This window comes from Lingula anatina, chromosome 3 (genome assembly GCF_051362555.1).
Source record: "Lingula anatina isolate TDL-2025a chromosome 3, LinAna3.0, whole genome shotgun sequence".
In the NCBI taxonomy this organism is placed as follows: Eukaryota; Metazoa; Brachiopoda; class Lingulata; order Lingulida; family Lingulidae; genus Lingula; species Lingula anatina.
Window position 1 is genome coordinate 8,748,688 of NC_141769.1, and position 21,100 is coordinate 8,769,787.

At 36.2% G+C, this 21,100-nt stretch overlaps 2 protein-coding genes and 1 long non-coding RNA gene across 4 annotated transcripts; all 3 read right to left on the reverse strand.

Annotated features, from left to right (window-relative positions):
- Window positions 1–2,082: 2,082 nt before the first annotated feature.
- Window positions 2,083–10,621, reverse strand: LOC147762869 (uncharacterized). Of its 2 annotated transcripts, XR_015333506.1 has the most exons (5): window positions 10,533–10,621; window positions 10,077–10,294; window positions 3,140–3,341; window positions 2,873–2,978; window positions 2,083–2,671 (listed from the first exon to the last, which is right to left on the reverse strand). It is a non-coding gene; the product is annotated as an uncharacterized LOC147762869 (long non-coding RNA). The 2 variants fall into 2 exon arrangements; XR_015333505.1 differs by lacking the exon at window positions 10,533–10,621 and having other exon boundaries at window positions 10,077–10,483.
- On the reverse strand, window positions 3,504–8,813 carry LOC147762870 (uncharacterized). The gene is made up of 2 exons (XM_087007604.1): window positions 8,795–8,813; window positions 3,504–6,526 (listed from the first exon to the last, which is right to left on the reverse strand). Exons 1-2 carry the CDS (start codon window positions 8,811–8,813, stop codon window positions 3,510–3,512), a joined length of 3,036 nt encoding a protein of 1,011 aa, XP_086863730.1. The 3' UTR covers window positions 3,504–3,509.
- Window positions 10,622–12,310: 1,689 nt separating the features above from the next.
- LOC106177633 (transforming growth factor-beta-induced protein ig-h3) lies at window positions 12,311–20,512 on the reverse strand. The gene is made up of 14 exons (XM_013560473.2): window positions 20,098–20,512; window positions 19,374–19,588; window positions 18,962–19,151; window positions 18,410–18,622; window positions 17,748–18,032; window positions 17,108–17,325; window positions 16,747–16,936; window positions 16,100–16,315; window positions 15,654–15,800; window positions 15,211–15,336; window positions 14,609–14,817; window positions 13,985–14,174; window positions 13,307–13,519; window positions 12,311–13,000 (listed from the first exon to the last, which is right to left on the reverse strand). The coding sequence occupies exons 1-14, from the start codon at window positions 20,327–20,329 to the stop codon at window positions 12,834–12,836; spliced, it is 2,811 nt and encodes a 936-aa protein (XP_013415927.2). The 5' UTR covers window positions 20,330–20,512; the 3' UTR covers window positions 12,311–12,833.
- Window positions 20,513–21,100: the final 588 nt, after the last annotated feature.

Genomic DNA, 21,100 nt, shown 5'->3' on the forward strand with positions numbered 1-21,100 from the left:
ACTTGATCATTTACTAGTTTAATTGCCACTTTTCTTAGCTAATTTTTGATCTTTTAATTTCATATGTTGTAGTTTGGTACAGCAGTACATGTATATAGAGTCAGTAAAAAATCCCTCCCGCACTACGGCTTCCTTTTTTACACATCATGATATAGTCTTCAGATCTTCTGTATAACCAATATACCCATTGAATGAATTTCATGTACCCTGGAACAGTCACTTGTACCTGAAAATGAATATATTTATCATGTGAAAAAAAATCAATTTACTAGTAATCAGTTTTTTAAGCCTGAGACCCACTTTCCATCTTAGATATATATATATATATATATATATATATATATATATATATATATATATATATATATATATATATATATATATCAGAAGATAGGTATATAAATGCATGAATGTTCATGCTGTTAGGTATGTTACATTTTGGCAAAAACTACACAATTAAGTATCAATTTTAAGTTGGGATATATTCACCACTCCGTCCAAGGTTGCGAGTAGGCCTACTCAGCAGCAATTTAAGTTCAACTCAATTTAAGTCTCGCAAGTGGCACTAACATATTGAACATATTTTAGTTCTACGTGGATTATGCTTTACCTTCTATCGGCCCTATTTAACTGTAAACTCAGGCCTGCAATCTTAGTCCCTGTTACATCGTCTGCATTATGACTGTGACCTCTGGGAGTTGCATAAGTGTGGCGTGTTGAACTTGTGTCGGACCAAATCCGTACTGTCAATATTTGTTTCTGTCTTCATTAAAACTTATTTAATTATTTTTTTCTGTTTATAAGACAAGTAAAGCATATGATATTGTGTCTTAACTAGACGAGTAACACTATGCAGACATATATACGTTTGGCAACGGCAACATTCATAGAACGTTACGTTATGATAACGCGTGATTGTACGAGATGTTTTTGGCAATTGCGACAGGTGAGATGTTATCAGTCTGTCCGGAGATTCCGAGCTGCGCGTGCACATTGACTGAAGCGACGGCCATTTCCGCACTACTTTCAGCAAAATCGAGTGAAAATGGACGACTTTTGATCTCTTCCTGTTTTCATGTGTATTTTTGTCAACTGTTGATGTGATTAAACGATATGTATATAAAAGGAAGCGGGAATGTCTAGGGATTAGGAATTTTAAGGTTAGTTGTCATAAATAATAGATTTATAACGGTAAAATGGAGGATTTATCCACGCGGTTGATTGCAAATGGAGCCCCGTTTCAGGTGTCCGAAATTTTCTATTAAAAGATTTCAGTAAGAAGTTAAAGTCTCACAATTTTTTAAAAACTAAATCATGATAGCCTACTTAACTGGGTTTCTAGCAGTGTATATGTTTTGCAAATTCAGCTTTGTCCATTTTTTTTAGCGGGAGGTGAAGTGCGCAGCAAGCGCTCGCATTTCTGCAGCGTTTTACACTAATGCGTTTCAAGTATTACAAAATTGCTACATTGTTGATTTCAGCGGCGTTCTATATATGTCATAAAAGGTAAACAAGTTGGCTTTATGTTGGTGTAAAAATATGTTGTGTTTGGGTCCCAAATCATTGGCACTGGTGTTAATATATCCGCGAAGTTCGCGTTAAAGTCTGCAAAACCGACTTTTCTAATCGCAGTATGTTACGGTGGTTTGGTATCGCAGGAAACGCAAAATACCTTCAAACGATTACATCTCACAGAAAGACAAGATCATAAACTTTCAAATGATATATCGTAAGGTATGTATCTCACCATTTTTTCTTATTTTGTGTGGGGGATTTCATTTATGCCCAAACGACGAAAAAAAATGGCACCCATTGAAGTCACAATTCGTTGCGTCACGTGACCACTGTTCTACAGGCTTGTGTACATAGTTTCAAGTTTTTAATGTTAGCCCAACCTGGTTGTGATAATATTAAAAATATAGATTAAGTCGGTATATGTAACATCATAAATGTATCCTTCCCTCCAAGTTATTTTGCATTCTTCAAATATCAAATCTCTACTATTATCTTCAAGATAGAAAATAATTTTAAAAAACTGGTACTTGAACATGTTACTTTCAGTTATATTTCTAAACTTTAAAATAATTGTCCAATTCATTTTTATTTGTTATATTAAAATGAAAGGAGGCAAAAAGAAGTCAATGTCAATGAGATGATGAAAAAAAAAAAAAAAAGGGAAAAGAAATTAGAAAATATTCAAGTCCATCTGTGGGACAGGCAGACATACATATTAAGCTGCCCTTACAGGAGAAGTTTCATTCCTCTGACTTCATTAGTTTTTTTTTCTCTTATAAAATACATATATGTCCTTGGAATAATCTGAACAACCAGTAATGATTTGTCTTTTACTTCTCAAGTTTATAGCTCTCACAAATGAACACAAATGTAGCATTATTTTGCTATCTCTATCAATATCATTCTTTCAGTAAAGATTCTGCTTTTCGACAGTTTTCAAAACTGCACACAAGATATTTGGCCAATTGTCATCAAAATATCATTCTGAGCTCCAAACAACAGTATCATCCTTGGTCTCTTGGGTCAATAATTTGTCCATACTTTGCTGTCCAAACCATACACCTTTTATTGCTAACAACATGCAGGATTCTAATGGCTAATAGGACACAGAGTGGACCGTTTTCTTTTCGTGGTCCAGGGGTTCTAACAGCTTGCCCTGCAATATAATACACAGATTTTTAAGAATCACTACTTTTTCATCACTTTTTCCCCCACTAAGTGGTTTAAACTTGACAAAAACAAATCAAATTAACACTATTTACTTCAGCCAATTCAAGTCAATTTTAGTGCTTGTGCTAAATTTACCTCAGTCATGTCTAAGTTTAAAATATGTTCAAATAATGGTATATAAACAAACCTGAACTAGGTCAAAGACACTTTGCCATTTTCAAATCCACCTAAAATGTGTGTCACTACTGAGGCAGCTGTCCTTTTAATACTTCACATTCTTGTGACCAACATACCTGTTAATAAAAAAAATTGTACATTATACACCAAAACTTCCATCCTAGCTTTAATATTTAAAAACATTAAATGTTTAATTAAGGAGGAGTTATTAATTGAATGTAACTTATTTATCCAAACTATTTTTGAAAATACAATTTTAAAAAGCCTTAAACCTTACTCATTAAGGAGCTCCCCCTGTGGCTCTGTCTAGCAGACTTCAGGTATTATCAAAGGAAGTGCTCAAAGTCATCCATTAAAAAGATATTTAAACATGTCACCAGTCTCATGAGCTGAGGAAGGAATTGAGGATGATGATTTTGATGCCAATTTGCTGAACTAAGCAGTACCACTTCAAAGCTCATTAGTGTTGGGTAAAACACCTAAAAGAGAAAATATGGTATATTTATATGTCTGTTCACACATCCACACAACAGATAGCTAATTCATAAAAATATCATGTGTGTAAGGGTTTTATGAATGACAGTTAGGAATTATACTTTAACAAATTGTTTTTCTAAAATATATATTTACATCAACACATTTCTTACCTAATTAAGTAGTTCAAGTTCCAAGCTCCAGAAACTACTTAAGCCATCAATTTCATCTACGTTCAACTCATTTTTAACAGTTATATCTAAATTATTTTCATTATAATTATCACAAATCTCACTGTCTTGATTGACAACAGATAGGCTTTCTTCTTTTAGCCCTTTCTTGATGGACTCATTGTGCGGGTTCTTGCAGTTTATACACAAGCAACTAGGCCCACAAAAAAAAGAATTCTGGTAGCACTTGCACTGAGTTTTGACACAATTGGATTTTTTGCAACTGCAGCCACTAGTCAAAAATCGGGAAGTTTCTTCAAACTTGTGTAAATTGTAGTCTGATTCCCATATTGGTGAGATACTACTTTCACCCACTGTCCAACCAAAATTTGATAATGATGGATACTCAATGTGGGTTGAATTGGCCTGTGTCCAAACTTTAACAACATACAAAGAACGCAGCCAATGGAAATGAATTGAATCAAAAGATGGAAGTTGATGATCTAAGGAGGAAATTCTTTTTGAGGTAGTGGACCGGATATGAGAGAGGAACTTGCGGTGTATTTCAATATTATCTAAGTCAGAATGCTCATGAAGCAAGGATGTAAATAGATTTTTTGGACCTTCAGGGTATGAGGAAGAACAACTTTTGGCATACAGACAGCCCAAAAAACGACAAAATGAAAGAAAACCATTATCATCTGCACTCCCTATATCAGCTTTAATGAAATCCGCATGATTATAAAAAGTGTTGAAGCAACTTATTTTCCCAAACCCTTTCACAAAAGAAGTGAAATCAGATCCAGACAATACATAAAGTGACTGAAGGATGACACCAATATTATGTACATTGAAAAGCTGCAATGAAAAATCATGTGTCAGACTGTGATAAAGTGAAGACATATCTAAGAATAACTGATCATGCATTTTATCATGAATATGAACATGTACTGTTTTATGAGGGTATTGAGGAATAAAAGGAAGGCCAATAAAAGGGATATCAGTGTCAATGGAATAAATCAAAATATGAGTGCAGGAACTTAATAATGCCTGGTGCCAAACTAATGTGTCCCCCTCTTGATGATTGTTGTTCAAATTTAAGCATATTTTTCCATTGATAATAGATTTAGAATTCAAAGAGTCATGAAAAGAACCACATATGGTAAAGTGATGATTTTCTGATAAATGTAAAAGACCCAATTTCAGTAAGCATTCACTTAAGTATGAAACTAACAATTTTTTGTTGTGACGGTTTCGTAAAAATTTATGCCAATCTGAGGGCAGAGATGTGGTGTCATCAACATGAGGTAAAGGCCCCAGTGTTTCACCATGGTCTCTTTTTTGTCTTTCAATGCTCTTTGGGTTCAAAATTTCTTCTTGACAATCAAAAACAATGTGAACTTCCCTGTAACTGTGCTTTTGAAAATTAGAAAGGACATATCGATCAAACAAAAACTTTGAATAATGCAAAAATTTGGAATGATGAGGTGCTGGCTTTATTTTATTGATGAGAACCATTGCATCAAAAATGAGGCATTCTTTTTGGTCAGGGCTGCTGGTTGAGAAAGAGGGTGGATAATGTTTTTCCAGAAAGTCTAAAGCTTTTGACTTATCACCCTTATTGGGGGTTCCATCATAAGAACAAAATGCAAGGGGTACTTTAACACAAGATTTACTTAAAGATTCTGGAAATGTGCCATATTTTTCATAAAACTGAATCTGTTTCTGTAATAAATTATTAACACTTTTCAAATCACTCACTTCTTTCTTTTTGGCTGTCCCAGATGCTGGTTTCACTGTAAATGTATTCAATTTGTTTTTCCTTAATGGTATTTTTGCATTTTGAGGTGTATTTAAGATAAAACATTGTATAAAATCTTCCAGAAACTTTTCCCCCTTTTCATAGAAATTCAACAAATCAACAGACTGAATGTCTGAAGCAATAACATTCGAAAAAAGATGGCACAATGACAGATTTTTGATGTCCGTATTTACATAAAACTTTGAGGTTTTCAGTAAATTGATGAATGCAACAATGTTGTCTTCAACAGCCCTTCTATGACCCAAAGACTGGTCTTTATGAGGTGGATTTAAACGAGAAGGGTACAAGAAGGAAAAAATATTGTTGAAACAGTGGGATCTAAAAGGGAGATACGAGAGTGATGAAGAAATTGATGAATTGGTTAAAGATTTTAATGAAGCTTTCATGTCACGGTTGATGCACATTTCATGGGCTTCATCAAATGCAAGAGATGAGAATGGATGACCCAACAAGTTAATGACAAAGCCACCTTCTGCAAAATTAGAAACAACAGATTTCGGGAAGCGAGCATGTAAATCAAACAAATGTTGGGGAATTAGCTTCATATAATTTTGTGCATCAAAAGCATGAAATAAAGGTGACATTTTTTTCAAACAAAAACTCCTAAGATGCCAATCACCTGTTCTTACAGAAAGATATAAAGCAATGTATAAAAAACAATCTCTATGAACAAAATTTAACCAAAAAGACCAGGTTTTATTTTTTTGAGATAACTCTTTAGTAAATTCTGAAAATTCCCTTTGAGTTTCCTTAATATCATCAAGAAAATTACAATTTAAGTTATACATCTCACCATTTCTTTCTAACAAAATTTTGTCCATCATGTCAGCAAGTTTCACAATAATGTCTTCATTAGACCAATCAACATCTCCACACTTCCATTTAAAATACAATTCAATTTCAATTCTAAAAAAAGCTTCCCAAATTTGAAGTAGAAACATGTGTGTTTTATCAAAATTCTTGGCTTCAGCCACAGCCTTACCCGTAGCCCCATAATGAAACAAATTAATGAGTTCTTTTAATCCTGCATCATAATAAATTTTAAGTAAAACATGTTGATAGTTTTTCAGTGTGTGAAATTCTCCAAGATAAGGAAGTAGCCAATGAAGTTCACCTTTAGATTCTTGAACATATTTCATTAGATGCGAATAAACTTTGCCGTCACCAGCTACCACCAGATAGTCCAGATCTTTCCCCACTTTTAAAGAAATATACAAATGATCTAAAACACTACGGACAGTTTCAAATTTATCTATATTTTCATCTAACAGCCCAAGATAAACGATTTTTGAAACCTCTGTCTGTTGGGGGTACTTGGTTGCAAAATAACAACGCAAAGGAAATGGGGGAGTATCTGCATTTTTAACTGAATGGGCATAATTACTAAAAACAAGCTGAAATAAATCATTCCAACAGAGGTCAGCACTTTGATTTTCCAAAGCTGATGTGTCAACAAATTTTGTTTCTTTCAGGTGAGATGATGACTGAGAATTCAACTTTTCTTTAGGAATTTGTTTGTTACTTTCATTTTTAAAAGAAATTGGTTTTGGCTGTACAATTTGTAGACTGGTACCATCTAAACCCCTTCCCCCTACATCAGACACCCTAACCTGTGCATGACACTCTCTGAAATTTAAATTATCAACTGAAGCAACTGTAAACGAATTTGAACTTAAATCACTAATAGGACTAATAAAAACATTTTCTAAAATAATTTTCTGAAATTTATCAAATGAATCTGCAGATAAAATTTTTCCAAAAGAATTTAACACCTTAAAGCAATCAGAAGAGGAATGAGAATATTTGTCAACAAAATCGGTACAAATTAATTGAATGGGGTGCCAGCACCTCCCACCAGACAAGGTAAATAAAAGAGAAGAAATGATATTTGAACACTGAAGTAAACGGGTTTTGTTTTTTTGGTTACTTATATCAAAATTGCCATAAAAAGTTTTGTACCAATCAAAGTTATGTGTCATTTCCTTCTTAAGGTCAATAAATTCATTATTAGTAACACATAAAAAACTTATAACATTCCAAACAAACGGGTCAGTAAACTCAAAATTAAATTTGACAGGATCAAAAGAAGCTATATTGAGAGCAGATTGATTTTTTTCTATTTCTTTGGCCATTGATAATAATTTGGTTCGGATTTGATGTAAAACACAAATTAAAGTATTTGAATCAATATTGTTATTACTCCCAGTATAATTTTTTTTCTCATTTTTGGGTATTTTTTCTCTAATATCTTGTTGTCTTTTTAAGTGTTCAGTGTTCTTTTGATATGTTAATTTGGTGTTCAACATTTTTAAAATAATTTTATATGGATCAGAGTTGTCGTCCATTATCAAGGTCCCCCAAGATGCATTTTCTTTAAAGGTTTTCAATACAATTTTATCCCCATAATGTTTTTTAATCATGTCTTTTAACCAATCTTTTGAATTAAAGAAACCATCATAATCTGCAACAAATTCCCTAATATAATGGACATAGGCATTATAAATCTCTTTCAAAGTGGTTGCGTTTCCTTCTTTAAGTATGTTATCAAGGTAGTCAATTGTTTTGGAAAAACAAATTTCATTAATAGCATCTGGACTAATCTTCTTCTTTATTTGAAAAAAACATGTGAAACAAAATGGTGAAGATTCACTTATATTACAATTAAGGTGACGACTGGCTAGCTCCTGATCTTGTTGTTGAAGAAAATACTCAATCCTACTATTCTTTTTATTGCAAACCAAACAAACTTTCTTTTTAAATCTGTCCAAATTAAAAAAGTGTTTTCTACATAAATAGATTGTGTCAGGCAGATTAACTGCAGATGCTATACCAAAACAAGGGAGCACATCCTCAAAATCAAAAGAACAATTTCCCTGCTGATATGCTCTAAGATCTAAGTTTTCACAATCAAACCCTAAATTTTTGACAAAACAAGATGGCCTTAGCTTTTTAGAAGGTAAATGATCTGTATCTGTATCTTCAGGCCTCCCCCCTCCCAACAGCCCCCCATGCAATTCTAAGTTTGGAAAATCAACAATATCAATTTCATCAAAATCATTACAAACCCTCCCATGAAAAACAAAATCTTTAAAACCAAAAAAACCAAATTCTGAAAGAAGTTGTTTTTTGACATCAGAAATCAAAACCCTTCTATGTTTAAAGCAAAGTACAAAAACTTTTTCAAAACATAATACATTTAAATAAAACATCTCTTTATGTGTTTGTTCTCCATCATTATCTCCATTTGTAGGTGTACTTTTTGGAGGGTTATTTCCTTTGTTTATGGCCATCTCACAGTATGCCTTATCTTTTTTGCAATCAGTTTTTTCAGACATCTTTCTAACAAATGTATTTGGTTTCTTAGTTCTCCTCCTTTTCTTCTCTCTCTTCTTCTCTTTCAGTTTCACCAAAATTGCATCACGCATTTCATCAAATTTAATAAAATTTTCCCCCTTAAATCTCTCACCTTCACATTCATTCAACATGTTTTCATCCACATCATCTACAACCTTCACATATTTCACATTCTCTCTCCTCTTCAATACCTTTTCTTCTCTTTCATAACTTTTTAAATCATCCTCCCCATCATCCAACCATCCATCCTCCACTGTCAAACAACTAAATCGATTTTGTAGTTGAATTAGAGGAAAACTAGCATTCTGTGCTTTCTTCTTACCACTGGACTTGGGCTTTGTTTTTAATCTTTTACAGGCAAGTTTTCCTGAGTGAGAGGTCTGTGTTTCATGTTTTTTAGCAGAAGTGAATTTTCTTTTTGGTTTTTTTGGTAGTGGGCTTGTACATTTTTTATGAGTAGGTAATGACACGTGACGAGGGCGAGACTTTCTGATGGGCAAACTTAAAAATGACAATGTGCCTGAAGATTTTGGCAATGAAGGCCATTCTTCTTCAGTATCTATGAAAATGAAATCCCCATCAGAAATAAAGATGGAAGACATGACTAATAACGGAAAAAAAGTGAATGGAACTGAAAGAAGTTAAATAACTGATTGATCTAGAAGCTGTGATAAAATATACTGAGTACTTGGAAAATGTTACTGCTATATGATATATCACAACTTTACTTCAATAAAATAAGCTGGAGAAGAAGATGAATGAAACTAGCTCAGATGCGAGTAAAAAAAAATATACAAAAAGGAATTGGCAAAGTGAAAGTGAGAAATAGATGTGTAGCAGGGTGGAATTTGAGAAGGGTTTTGGGACGAATGGTAACAATAATTTTTTGTAAGTTGGATATGACAGTGACACTAAAAAAACTTGACTGAAAATTACTGACAATGAAGAAGGAATGAATAAAACACTAATTAAAAAATACAGGCTAGCCAGATGTGTTAAAAATAATTAAATTCAATAGCTGTCTTTAAGTAAAAAAAGTTAAGATCAAAAATGCAAAATTAAAATAGGAAAAAAAACGATTTATACTATTTCAACTAAGACTCAAAAGTCAGTGCAAATAACTACCAAGCCCAAAGAAAGTAAATGTGTGTATTTTAAAGCACTAGATAGTACTCACACCAACAATATTTTCAAAATAAAATTCTGACTCCTCAAAAGTTCCGACAAAACATGGCGCCTATCTGTGTCAACAACTGTTGCTAGGAAAATTGCTACTTTATATCAAACTTGAAAAACCTGCAACCGACCAAACTATACTTGTGTAGCACCGTGTAGTTGGTTATGCCAAACATGTATTTGTATATCTATATCAATGACGTGGTATTTGAACTCACCTGAAATGTAAGACAAGTCCATGATATATCATCCAAAGATTTTATCTAATTCCACACTTTGCAGAAATGAAAACGTAGTCTACTGGAAATGTTGTTCGCCATGGGCATAGGAGCGGTCACGTAAGTGCCATATCCAGAGAGAGCGATGCCTCAACTAGCAGGAGTGGTTTAATTTCACCTTTTGAAATCTCAGTCATTCCATGCAGAGCAGTCTGTTCCTGGTGTTTATAATAAAATTAAGTACGAGTACCATAAAGTAAACCAACCAATCCAGCACGATGAAAGAGCTCCTGCTCCTTCCTCCCTCAGGCCCAACACGATCAACATAAAACAGGGATTCATACATCGACCTCATTTTAATGTAGACTAAAATATAACATTTTCTTAAAATCTAAACTTGAAATTAAATAATTACTATACATTATCAATAGTTTTTAAAACAATTTTGAATTTTACCGAGAAAAACGCTCTCGAATCACTTGCTCAGTGCAACGTGACAGTCCAAGTTTCGACTGACCGACATACTTCGCACTAAAATAGAGATTTTACAAAAATGAAAGGTCTCACAAAAAAAAGATTCTTCATGGCGTAATTTGACCATATGTTGTTTCACAAATCATCAAAATGTCAAAAAGTTAGGTTTGTCCATTTTTTCTGCATTTATTTCATTTTAGGGTACAAAATTTCAAGGTCAGCTTGGGAAAAACGTGTGTGCTATTTTTTTACAGCTGATACAACATTTTCGTCCGAATTGAAATGTTCATTTTACATTGTGCGTTTACATCAAGTTCTAAAATTTATTCTTTGAAAGTTTCAATGAGAATAATGGGTTATTTACAGAGTTTCATGGATTTTCATAACAGCTACGGATTTTGGAAAATATGGCGCGAAACACACGTCGCGGACTATTTTGTGCAAGCGCGTAGGATTTTTTGTAATAATCACCGCTTACGCATTGATATGCCAGATCTCCGGACAGACTGTATGTCGTCTGCATGAAATCAGCAGTGCTTTTAACCAGCCGTTGGACAGTTCCATGGCATGAAAACATGCTAAGTAATGAAGTTTAAATGAGATTCAGGGTGCAGAAAAATAAGGACGCCTGGCTCGTCATTCCTTGACATTTTGGCGGGGCCCATTTTGGCAGGGCATGCTGTTACCCTTCTCATCCGCGGATCCCCCTTCAAATAATCCTGGATCCGCCCCTGATATGTAGGCTATATGGTCCTATAGGCCTATGTGACCAACATCTTGTGACTAAATGGTAAATACCGATAGGCCTACCCAGGTAGTGGAAACTTATAAAAATAGAAACAAAAATGTAGGGCATTTCCATAGGAGATAATTAATATCCACATAGCCTACATACATGTAGGCTATAGGCCTATATGTGTAGGCCTATGCATGTAAAAGGGTTAAACAAAATGATTTCTTTGTCACACCCAGGTTATTGTTCAGTTTTACAACGGTAGGCAGCTTATATGCCTCATATATTCGTTGTATTTTTACTTTTTTTTTCAATTTACAGGCCTAACAGGGGTTCCTTGTAAAATCATTAGGCCTAAACATCCCCCCCCTCCCCCGTATGCGTTCCTGTTAGGCCCTACATGTTTCCCAGTAGGATGGTCCTATATTTGTCCTGTTTGTTGCACTTTGTGTGATATTTTAAATTCCAAATTAAGATTTAGACCTAGGCCTACTTCATGTTATTGAGTCGTTTAATGAGCAAAATGTCCAAATCATAGGCCTAATATTCAGTTTATAGGCCTATTCTTAAAACAGCATGACAGGGAATAGGCCTATTCAGTATCTGCATTCCAATAAAATGTACATATATACCTGTAGAAATATGATTTCTAAACAAAACGACAAAATTTGAAGAGGCATGTTTTAACGTTGCCGAAAAGAGCTCTAACTGTTCAGTTCTAATATAAATATAATCTGATTTTCTTATATTTCAGACCAGTGTCCCCGGGGGATATCAGTAACAACAGTGGCCTCAACTTGACTTGCAGAGTGGGAGAAGGGGCACGGGGTAACCTGCATGAGTTCTGATATTTTGTGGTTATCATAATACTTAATAGGTCTATTTTCTATCATTTGGTGGTTATCAAGATAAATGTAATTTGCTAGATCCTAATTTTGAAGAAAAAACAAAGAAAAGAACACAGGAGAGTAGAACAAGAAAACCTGTAATGGATAACTTAAGAAAAAGAAAAAAAAAGAATAAAATGTAATTTCAAATAGTATGTAAGACACTTATTTTTATTCAAGATGCTGTACTTATTCTGTACTCTATATTTGATAGGCTGTTGTTGTTACATAACATTATTTAATGATCTCCATCTTTTTTTTTTTTTTTTTTCGTGCCCTGAAAGATAAGATTTAGTTGACATGTACTTAAAATCATGCAATTAGTTATCTGGGCTTGGGTCTGCCAACCCTTCCACTAAAAATAAATCGCCTGCAATTTTTACACCCATTGTTGACACGACGAGTCGGTCCTCTACAATGCACATCTATATACAAACTAAAGTGGCAGATTCGGTGCTAAATTGTACCGCCTATTCATTGATTGTCACTTAGTCTAGGTGTTCTTGCCTAGTTCACAAGCCAAGCTGTAGTATCTGCTGCAACCGCCCTGTTAAACTTCAACAGATTGTTTGATTTGTCCAACCTTTAACTCAGTAATATTATATGCGTCGACTTGGCGTTGATATTTTAACTTCAGTGGAAGGTGTCCTTATATGATATATGCTATAATTTTGTAAATTTATTTATCATCATTAAATTCTTCATTGATGGATGTGAAATGTCTTTAAACGTTGGAGGCAACAGAACTTGATTTATGGAATGGATAACTCCGTTTGAGACACTCGTGTCAGGCCAAACCACATAGCTGTTTCCGTTCAACTTGATCATTCCTGAAAAAAGAAAAAGATATGTCGTAGGATGTTGATCACATCTCAACTTACTGTAATTCTATTATTTAATCACAGAATTGTCAATCTTTATCACAATAATGGTAATAGAGAAGAGGAGGCCTGTGTGTCTGAGATCGAGAGCCATGATCTAAACCACGTTCAAGGGACAAAAAACGAAATACTGGCAAGTAGGCCTATCTACAAAACGAAAAACATGTTAACCTGCTCCACATTGTCTAAGTAGGTTGGGTCGCAGCGAAGAAAAGGTCTGACAAAGTTCTAGAAAGAGAGAGAGGGGAAATTTACCATCAGCTTGCACATCAACTTTGACTGATTTCCCGTTGACCGTTCTGACGTCACCACTCTTCAGCCCTGCGCTGTAAAAGGTGCCCTTGACCACGTGGTATGTCAGAACCTGCGTCAGTGCTGTGACGTTGTGCAGCAGATGATCCAACATACCAGGGGGCAGTGCGTTGAATGCGACATCTGTGGGCGCGAAAATCGTGAAAGGCCCGGAACCTTAATTTAAAAAAAATGTACATATATGAATGAGCCAATATAAAAATACGCATTTTAGAAGTATTATTTGAAAAGAATAGTGTTTGTAAACATGATCTGAGAGCTCATATAGATGATGAGAAATCGGTAATGATATAATCTGAATATTCAACTTTTTTATGAAAAGTAAATTGAACTAGTTTGAAGAAACAAAAAGTCCCCTTCACACGATCCGGACTTCTTTCATTAGCAAGAATTTAAAAACCATGAAGATGTTAAATAAATCATAACGCCTAAAAGCCTATCCAACTTCAAGAAGAGGTTAGAAAGCCATTTTGCATGGCATCTCTCCTCTTAAGTTTACTTTTCATATTTTTATACGGAAAAAATTAAAAGCAGCCATAAGATTTACAGAAGAAATCGGAAAATAAAATTTAAAAAAAACTTACTGCTACAGTGATCAAAACGTTTCAACAGAAGCCTTACCAGACAGTGTATTAACTAGCCCGGCTTGTTGCAAGGCTAGTTTCAGAGTCTTGAAATTGTTAAAACTAGCCACCAATTCCGCGGCGTTCATCGTAGGGATTGAGGTCATTACGCAGTCCAGCACGTGAATGACGCCGTTTGTGGCGTTCTGGTCAGCCTTGGATACTGGGCAGCCAGAGGCGGTTATTTTCTGAAGGAGTTCAGGGGGAAATTTTTAAAAATCTAAAAGGCATTCATTCAGTGTATTTTTATTTTCAAAAAGCAAGTTAGGTAATGTATTTAAATAAGTCTGTGATGGATTACAAAGGTGTACTGTTTCTATGTGTCGACTATGAAATCTCTAAAGAAAAATATTAAAATTGGATTCATTGGTCATCCGCAGGAGGTTTTCACTGCCGGCAGAGACCAATGGTAACGTTGTAGAACTTCTTTAAAGTCAAAGAATATTAAATGCGAGATTTCTGATATATAATTTTTTTCGAAGAACATATCTGCATGAAACCTACGTAATCATGAGTAACCCCCCCTTCCTAAAATAAAAATGTGCGAAATCCGGTTTGATCCATAGAGGTACTTTAGAAAGAGAGAGGGGGGGGGGGAGGTTATCAACTGGGTGGCCTATACCTCTCCATATATGTTCACTCTCACACCGGCTCCCTGCATTGACTTGACAACCAGATCGTTCTTTACTTGACTGGAGTACACGTCTTCAGCAATCACATGGTATTCCAGCACCTCTTTAAGAGCTGTCACATTGGACAATAAGTGCATCACTATCTCTGGCTTAAGTTTTTTAAAAGCTGCGTCACTTGGACCAAACACTGTGAAGGGACCTATAAAAGGAAGGGCAAGGTTGTATTAGGGTGAGATATTGTATGGTCCTTTTGTGAGACACCCTGAGATTCTGGGTTTGGGACCTCACCTCTATATAGACACCACTTCCCCTAAAATGGTCTACAAAATGAAAGTAATTCTGTAACAGACTACCAGACCCAGAGGTCAGAAAGTAATTCCGAAGTTGTGACGGCTTTTCACAAGAAAAGCTTTATTAAATATTGCTCTTAAACTTGGAACAATTGCCACCAAGACCACTCTTGATAAAGGTTTTTCATAAAAAAACTAAAGAGTATCTCTAAAGTAAAGAAAAGGTTGAAACATGTTCAACTGGTACAAGAAAAAAAATCAGAAGACTTGCTTTGTAAAAGTTGGGTCCGACATCGACTTACCTTTGCCATATCGTAACGCAGAGCCCAGACCAGCGGTCTGAACTAGTTGTACTAAAGTGTGAGCGCCTAAATTGTCTGCCAGGTCTAAGATATTGAATCTCGGCGACTCTGCAGTGTTCGTTTCTTCTATTAAGCAAAAAAAAAAAGAATAAATGGAGGGGGACATTGAATATTAACGATAAAAGCAAAATAAAACTTAAAGTCAGTTTAGAATAATTCTTCATTTACTTAGTTTTCATTTTTAATAATTATAGGCCTATGAAAGATTCGATACATATTTTAAATAAAAAGTAATGTTGATCACTTATACATAAGAATTCCCTAATTATTAAAAAAAAGCACTGTGCAGTAGAAATGAAGTCCGCGATTTATAAGTGTGTGTGTGTGTGCATGTATGTATGTGTGAAGTCAAAATGCAAATGGGCCGCTCTCACCGAACCTACCTATTTCATCAATAGATGATTCTGCTGGCACCAAGAGGTCTTCCCACATCGTTGGGGGTATAAGCACCGAATCTATGACATGGACAACGCCGTTGGTGGTGGATAAATCTGCCATCACCACTCGAGCACTGTTTATTAGGACACCAGCTGTAAAAGAAAACAATCAATCAAGTTCCCCAAGTGTTGTTATACTGGGTTTTCTCTATTTACTGGGATTCGATTGACCAATGTAAAATGATTCATTTGTAAAACCTTTTAAAACTCCAAATATTATAATTATCCAAAATAAAAAACAACACCTTTTTTATAACGAACGAACATACACAAGGAAATAGGCACTCATCGAACAAGTCGATTCGTCGTGCCTGTAATATTGCACCTTTTTTTTAATTTTGCTGATTTGCAAAGTGGTGGGGGAGGGGGGGGGGAGAACACACGAAACTCACCAGAAGAACTAATGTTCACGGTCAGCTTGGCTCCATTAACCGTCGGCACCATTTCTCCGTTAACGAGGCCGGCGCTGTAGACGGTCCCTTGAACAACGTGGTACCTGAGCACAAGCCCCAGGGCCGTTACGTTACTCACGAGCTTGTTAAGAACGTCTGCAGGTAGTTTTTCGAACGCCTCATTAGTGGGGGCAAAAACTGTGAATGGCCCGGCACCTGTAAAAAAAGAAAGTCGCTTAGGGAAGTACAGGTTAAATGATGTAAAGATTCTGGTTGTGGTGTGTTCAGACGTGGGGTATCTGAGACCGGAATCGGTCTACACGCATCAACAGAGGATCATAAAACAGTTGTAACTAACTTTGCTTTAAACATTCTGATCGCTGGTTCATCTAGACACCCGGTGACACAAGTTATCTGATTTCTAATAAAAAAGAACTACCCTGAAGGCGGTTTAACTAAAGAACCGAGAGCTAAAACATCGAAGGACCACGTCCCTGCTTTGAAACGGTAATCACACATATGAAAAACATATATTTCGGATGTAATGATAATAATAATAATAAAAGTGAAAATTAAACGTTACATTGTGAAAAAATTAAGGGAAGGTGTCCAAATGTCTCCATCAACCCAATATTGGTTCAACTTACTTGAAAGTGTCCCAGCCAAATTCGCTTTAACTACCAATGATACCAGGGTACTAAAGTGTTTGTCACTTTTGGCCAGATCCACGATTGTCCCGGATGGAATAGGATACAAAACCTTGTCAACTACGTGGATGACTCCGTTTGTGGCATTTTGGTCAGCAAGATCAACCTTGCAGCCATCTGCAGTAATAACCTGAAACGCACGCGAAGCTAGCTTGTAGTTCAAAAAAGAGGAAGAACTCAGGAGAAAGATTAAAAAATTCTCATACGCCAGACGTTTTTATATGATAATGGCGTTTCAAACTAACACGATCATCATTCTATAAAGTTTATTCCGTTAAAACGGCTTTCGCACACTGCATACCTTGGTGTCGGTTCCATAGATATTTATCCTGATGGGAGAACCCTGTAGGGAATTTGCCGTCATGTCATTCTTCAACTGGCTGGAGAATACGTCACCACTGATCACGTGGTACTTGAGGACCTCCTGCAGAGCAGTGACATTTGACTTGAGCTGGTCAATGACTTTGTTTGGCAAGGCGTTGAATGCCTGGTTTGAGGGACCGAATACTGTAAACGGCCCTAGAATTTGTGGGAAAATACGAAAAATAAGGCAATGTAAATAAATAGTTCTTAACGTCTTAATAAATGCTATCTTGATGCACAACCATGACTACCCACATGAAGATTCATATACCAGTGATATCTGAAAAGTTTTAAGTCTCTTCATAGAAACCATGTTCTATGAAAGGAGTTGAGGCATGGTGAAAAGAAACCAGTGTCTGCGAGTTCACGCCTGTACTTTTGCGCCAGATGCTTAGGATATTTCGCTAACTTGACCAAAACACTATATGAAAGTGATCCCTTATTCAAATGGTCTATTACTCTATCTTAAAATTACTCCGTCGAAGAAGAAGGAACCTTTTGTGCGTGACGAGAATAAAAGAAAACATGATTTGACGCCATTTCTCCCAGTTTGTTGTGAATGGCAAGCAAGGTCCTACCTGGTCCACCCAATGCTCCTACGAGTCCAGCATCTTGAAGCAATTTGACCAACGTTGTAGCACCCAACTTCGTAGCCAGCTGAACAATGTTTTCAGTCGGATTTGCCCGATGCTCGTCTAGTTGATCTAGGTTCTCAATAGGTTCAGCTAGGTTCTTGGTGTGTGATTCCATTATTTTTTGCCGAAGCGCGGGAGGAAGGAGAACCTCGTCAATGGCATGGATAACACCGTTAGTGGTGGAAACATCAGCTATTACGACTCTGGCGGTGTTGACCAATACACCAGCTGGAGACAGGATTAAAATAAAATGTTCATGGTAATTTTGGATGGTTTATGAAACTTTAAAATCAACTTAACTGCTTTAAAAAATAACGGATTTTGAAATGCTATGCACTACAGCATATTCGTTATTTCAGCGATTATTTAGTTTTGATGACTCTAAATATTATTTGATGAGATGTTGACAGGGAATACTGCATTTACAATGAATTTGGCCAGGTTTAAGAGGTTGTAGTGACAATGCACAATTTCGGTTTTAAAATTGAATAATTCACATAATTACATCCAAAACGGGCGTGATGGAAAATTCAATATATTTTTACGACTAATGTAGTGAATATGTTTTGGATCAACAACACGCGGATAAGTTTCCAAACTCTCACCGTCGTGGTTAAGCTTGATAGTGACAGATTTTCCATTCAACGTCTTGACATCTCCGTTGGACAGGCCTGCACTGTAGAATGACCCGTTGACAACGTGGTATAGGAGGACCTGAGTCAGCTCGGTGACGTTGTGGAGAAGTCGGTCAAATGCTCCAGGAGGTAACTTACTGAATGCTTCGTTTGTAGGGGCGAATACGGTGAAGGGTCCTTTAGCTGTAAAGATATGGAACAAATTATCTTTCTGGATGAATTTTTTTTTTTTTTTTTTTTTTTTTTTTTTGGAAAATTAGAACAATTTTTGTTAAATTATGTATCTGAAGGCACTATGTTTCGGCTAATAATTATCTTCCGTTTTCAAAGAAATTCCCAATCTTCACAAAAGAAAAGTTTTAATTAGGATCTCCCTTCCAGTTTATTCTGAAGTCTTAATAAAATACACCAATGTTAAATTATTAAAATAAATGGGAGACGACTTTAAGAACGTCACGACAAATTCGATACGAAAACAGAAAAACGAAAGCACGGCGGTTAGCCGAGGTACTTCTCTCTCACCTGATAATGCACCGGTCAAGCTAGCCTTAGTTACGGCCAAAACGAGCGTCCTGAAGTCGTGGTTCGCCACTGCCGTACCAACTATTGTACCCACTGGGACTGGGAACAGGACCTTGTCCACCACATGAATAACCCCGTTGGTGGCGTTCTGGTCAGGCAAGATGACCTCGCACCCTGAGGCAGTGATCACCTGATTAATACACAGACAGAAAATATGGAAGTGTACAATTTACACTGACTGTTGGTAAATAAAGAAATAAGATTTTAACTCTTAACACATGCTTGTGTTGGTGCAAGATATAGGTTTTTAACTTTGTGTCACGAAAAACTTTGCCTGCAATGTAGCACTTAAAAATTGCAATCTAATAGCCAAAATTCTGAACATCTCTGAATAAGTAACAAAATCACGCACTTTTCCGTCTTTGTAAATGTTCACCCTGATCGGGGCACCTTGCAGTGAACTGGCAATCAGGTTGTTCTTCAGCTGACTGGAAAAAATGTCCCCAAGTATAACGTGATATTTCAGGACTTCCTGCAGCGCCGTTTTGTTCGCCATCAGCAGATCTAACACTGCCTTTGGTAGAGCCTTAAACGCCTTGTCAGTCGGCCCAAACACGGTGAAAGGGCCTAGAAATTATCAAATTTTGAAATTCATTTTATTTCACAGAAATTAGAATCGGAGAAAAGATAGTTGATATGAATATGTTTTGTAAGCTGAATGTGGCTTGTATTGATGTTTTTAATTGTTTTTTTTTTTTTTTTTGTGTTTAATGATTATCTCATTTTCTTGATATGATTGAGTAGTGTTCCTTTTTTTAGCTTAATCGGAGTTTGTCACAGCAGAGCAGTCGCACCTAACACAATGTTGCTTATGCAAGCTTTTGTTGACACTATTTATCTATTGTCATAGATATGAAACATGAAAGACATTACGGCTAATGTTATGTTCTAACAATAAACAATGACTGAATGCATTCCTGCTCTGTAACCCCTACAATACAATTGTTGGATCAAAATGGAGTATTCTGGCTGTAGACAGAGGAAACAACTGAGATGCTCTCCCCAATTCTATTCATTAAAGATCAAGCCCTACCTCTGCAAAAGCATGTCGGCCTGTTTCGGCCATGTCGCCTTACCTTTGCCTGACAGTGCACCTTGAAGTCCTGCATCCTTGACAAGCTTGACCAGTGTCTTGGCCCCCAGTTTTTCGGCCAACTGGACAATGTTGCCCGACGGAGGAGCATGCTGCTTCAAAGTCAGGGGGTCAAGTTTTGTCTGGACGTTCTCTGACCAGTGCAGCCTGTGCAGCTCGGCACCGTGGCTACAGCAGGCCCAGAAACTCAGCAACACCACTGCGACAAACTGCATTATGTGAACGAGAATATATCGTTTGGGGTTGCACCTGTAACCCGACACGTCTCAACAGGTCCTATGTGTGTTACCTGTACGACAACTATGGCAATGTGAGCAGACCCGTGGAGCTGCTTTATATGAAATATGAACACGTGAGAGCACTCTTGCACTTTACATGCACGTGTCAGCACCTGCCCCTCCTGTTCGTTTATGCAACATCACCCCACCCCCTTTAAAATCACAAATACGCCCCATCATTGCTCAAATAAGTGTCTGGTGATTGTTTCGTAAGTTTTGATAATGCACAGAGGTAAAATCAATATGAAATCTATAGAAGATTGTAGGCTAAGTACCCGTTGCCTGGCTTTGTTTGATTGTTTGGCGTTTGGGTTAAAAGGACAACTGTGTGTGACGCGCTAAACATTTGAGAAGAGAAAAAAAGAATAAAATGAATATCGTGGAACAAAGAAAAAAAAACAATGAGGTGAAAGCTTAAAAAAAAAGAAAGGAAAATTTCTTTAAAGGTGTGCATCGTTGCTTTAATCAAAGGCACCCCTCTTTTCCCCACCCACTCAACCCTTTTCATTTCATTAAGAAAACATCACTCGGAGGAAGTATTTGCAGTTGTAAATATTCATGAACATCTCTATAGAAAAAAAACGTTCCATTTAACCTAGGATCCAAAATAATTATTTTGGATCCTAGATTTAACAATAGTATAGTCACGTGAAAGTGCACGACTTATGTAAGGAGGGGGTTGTGGTGTGGTTTATCAAGCTCACTGCA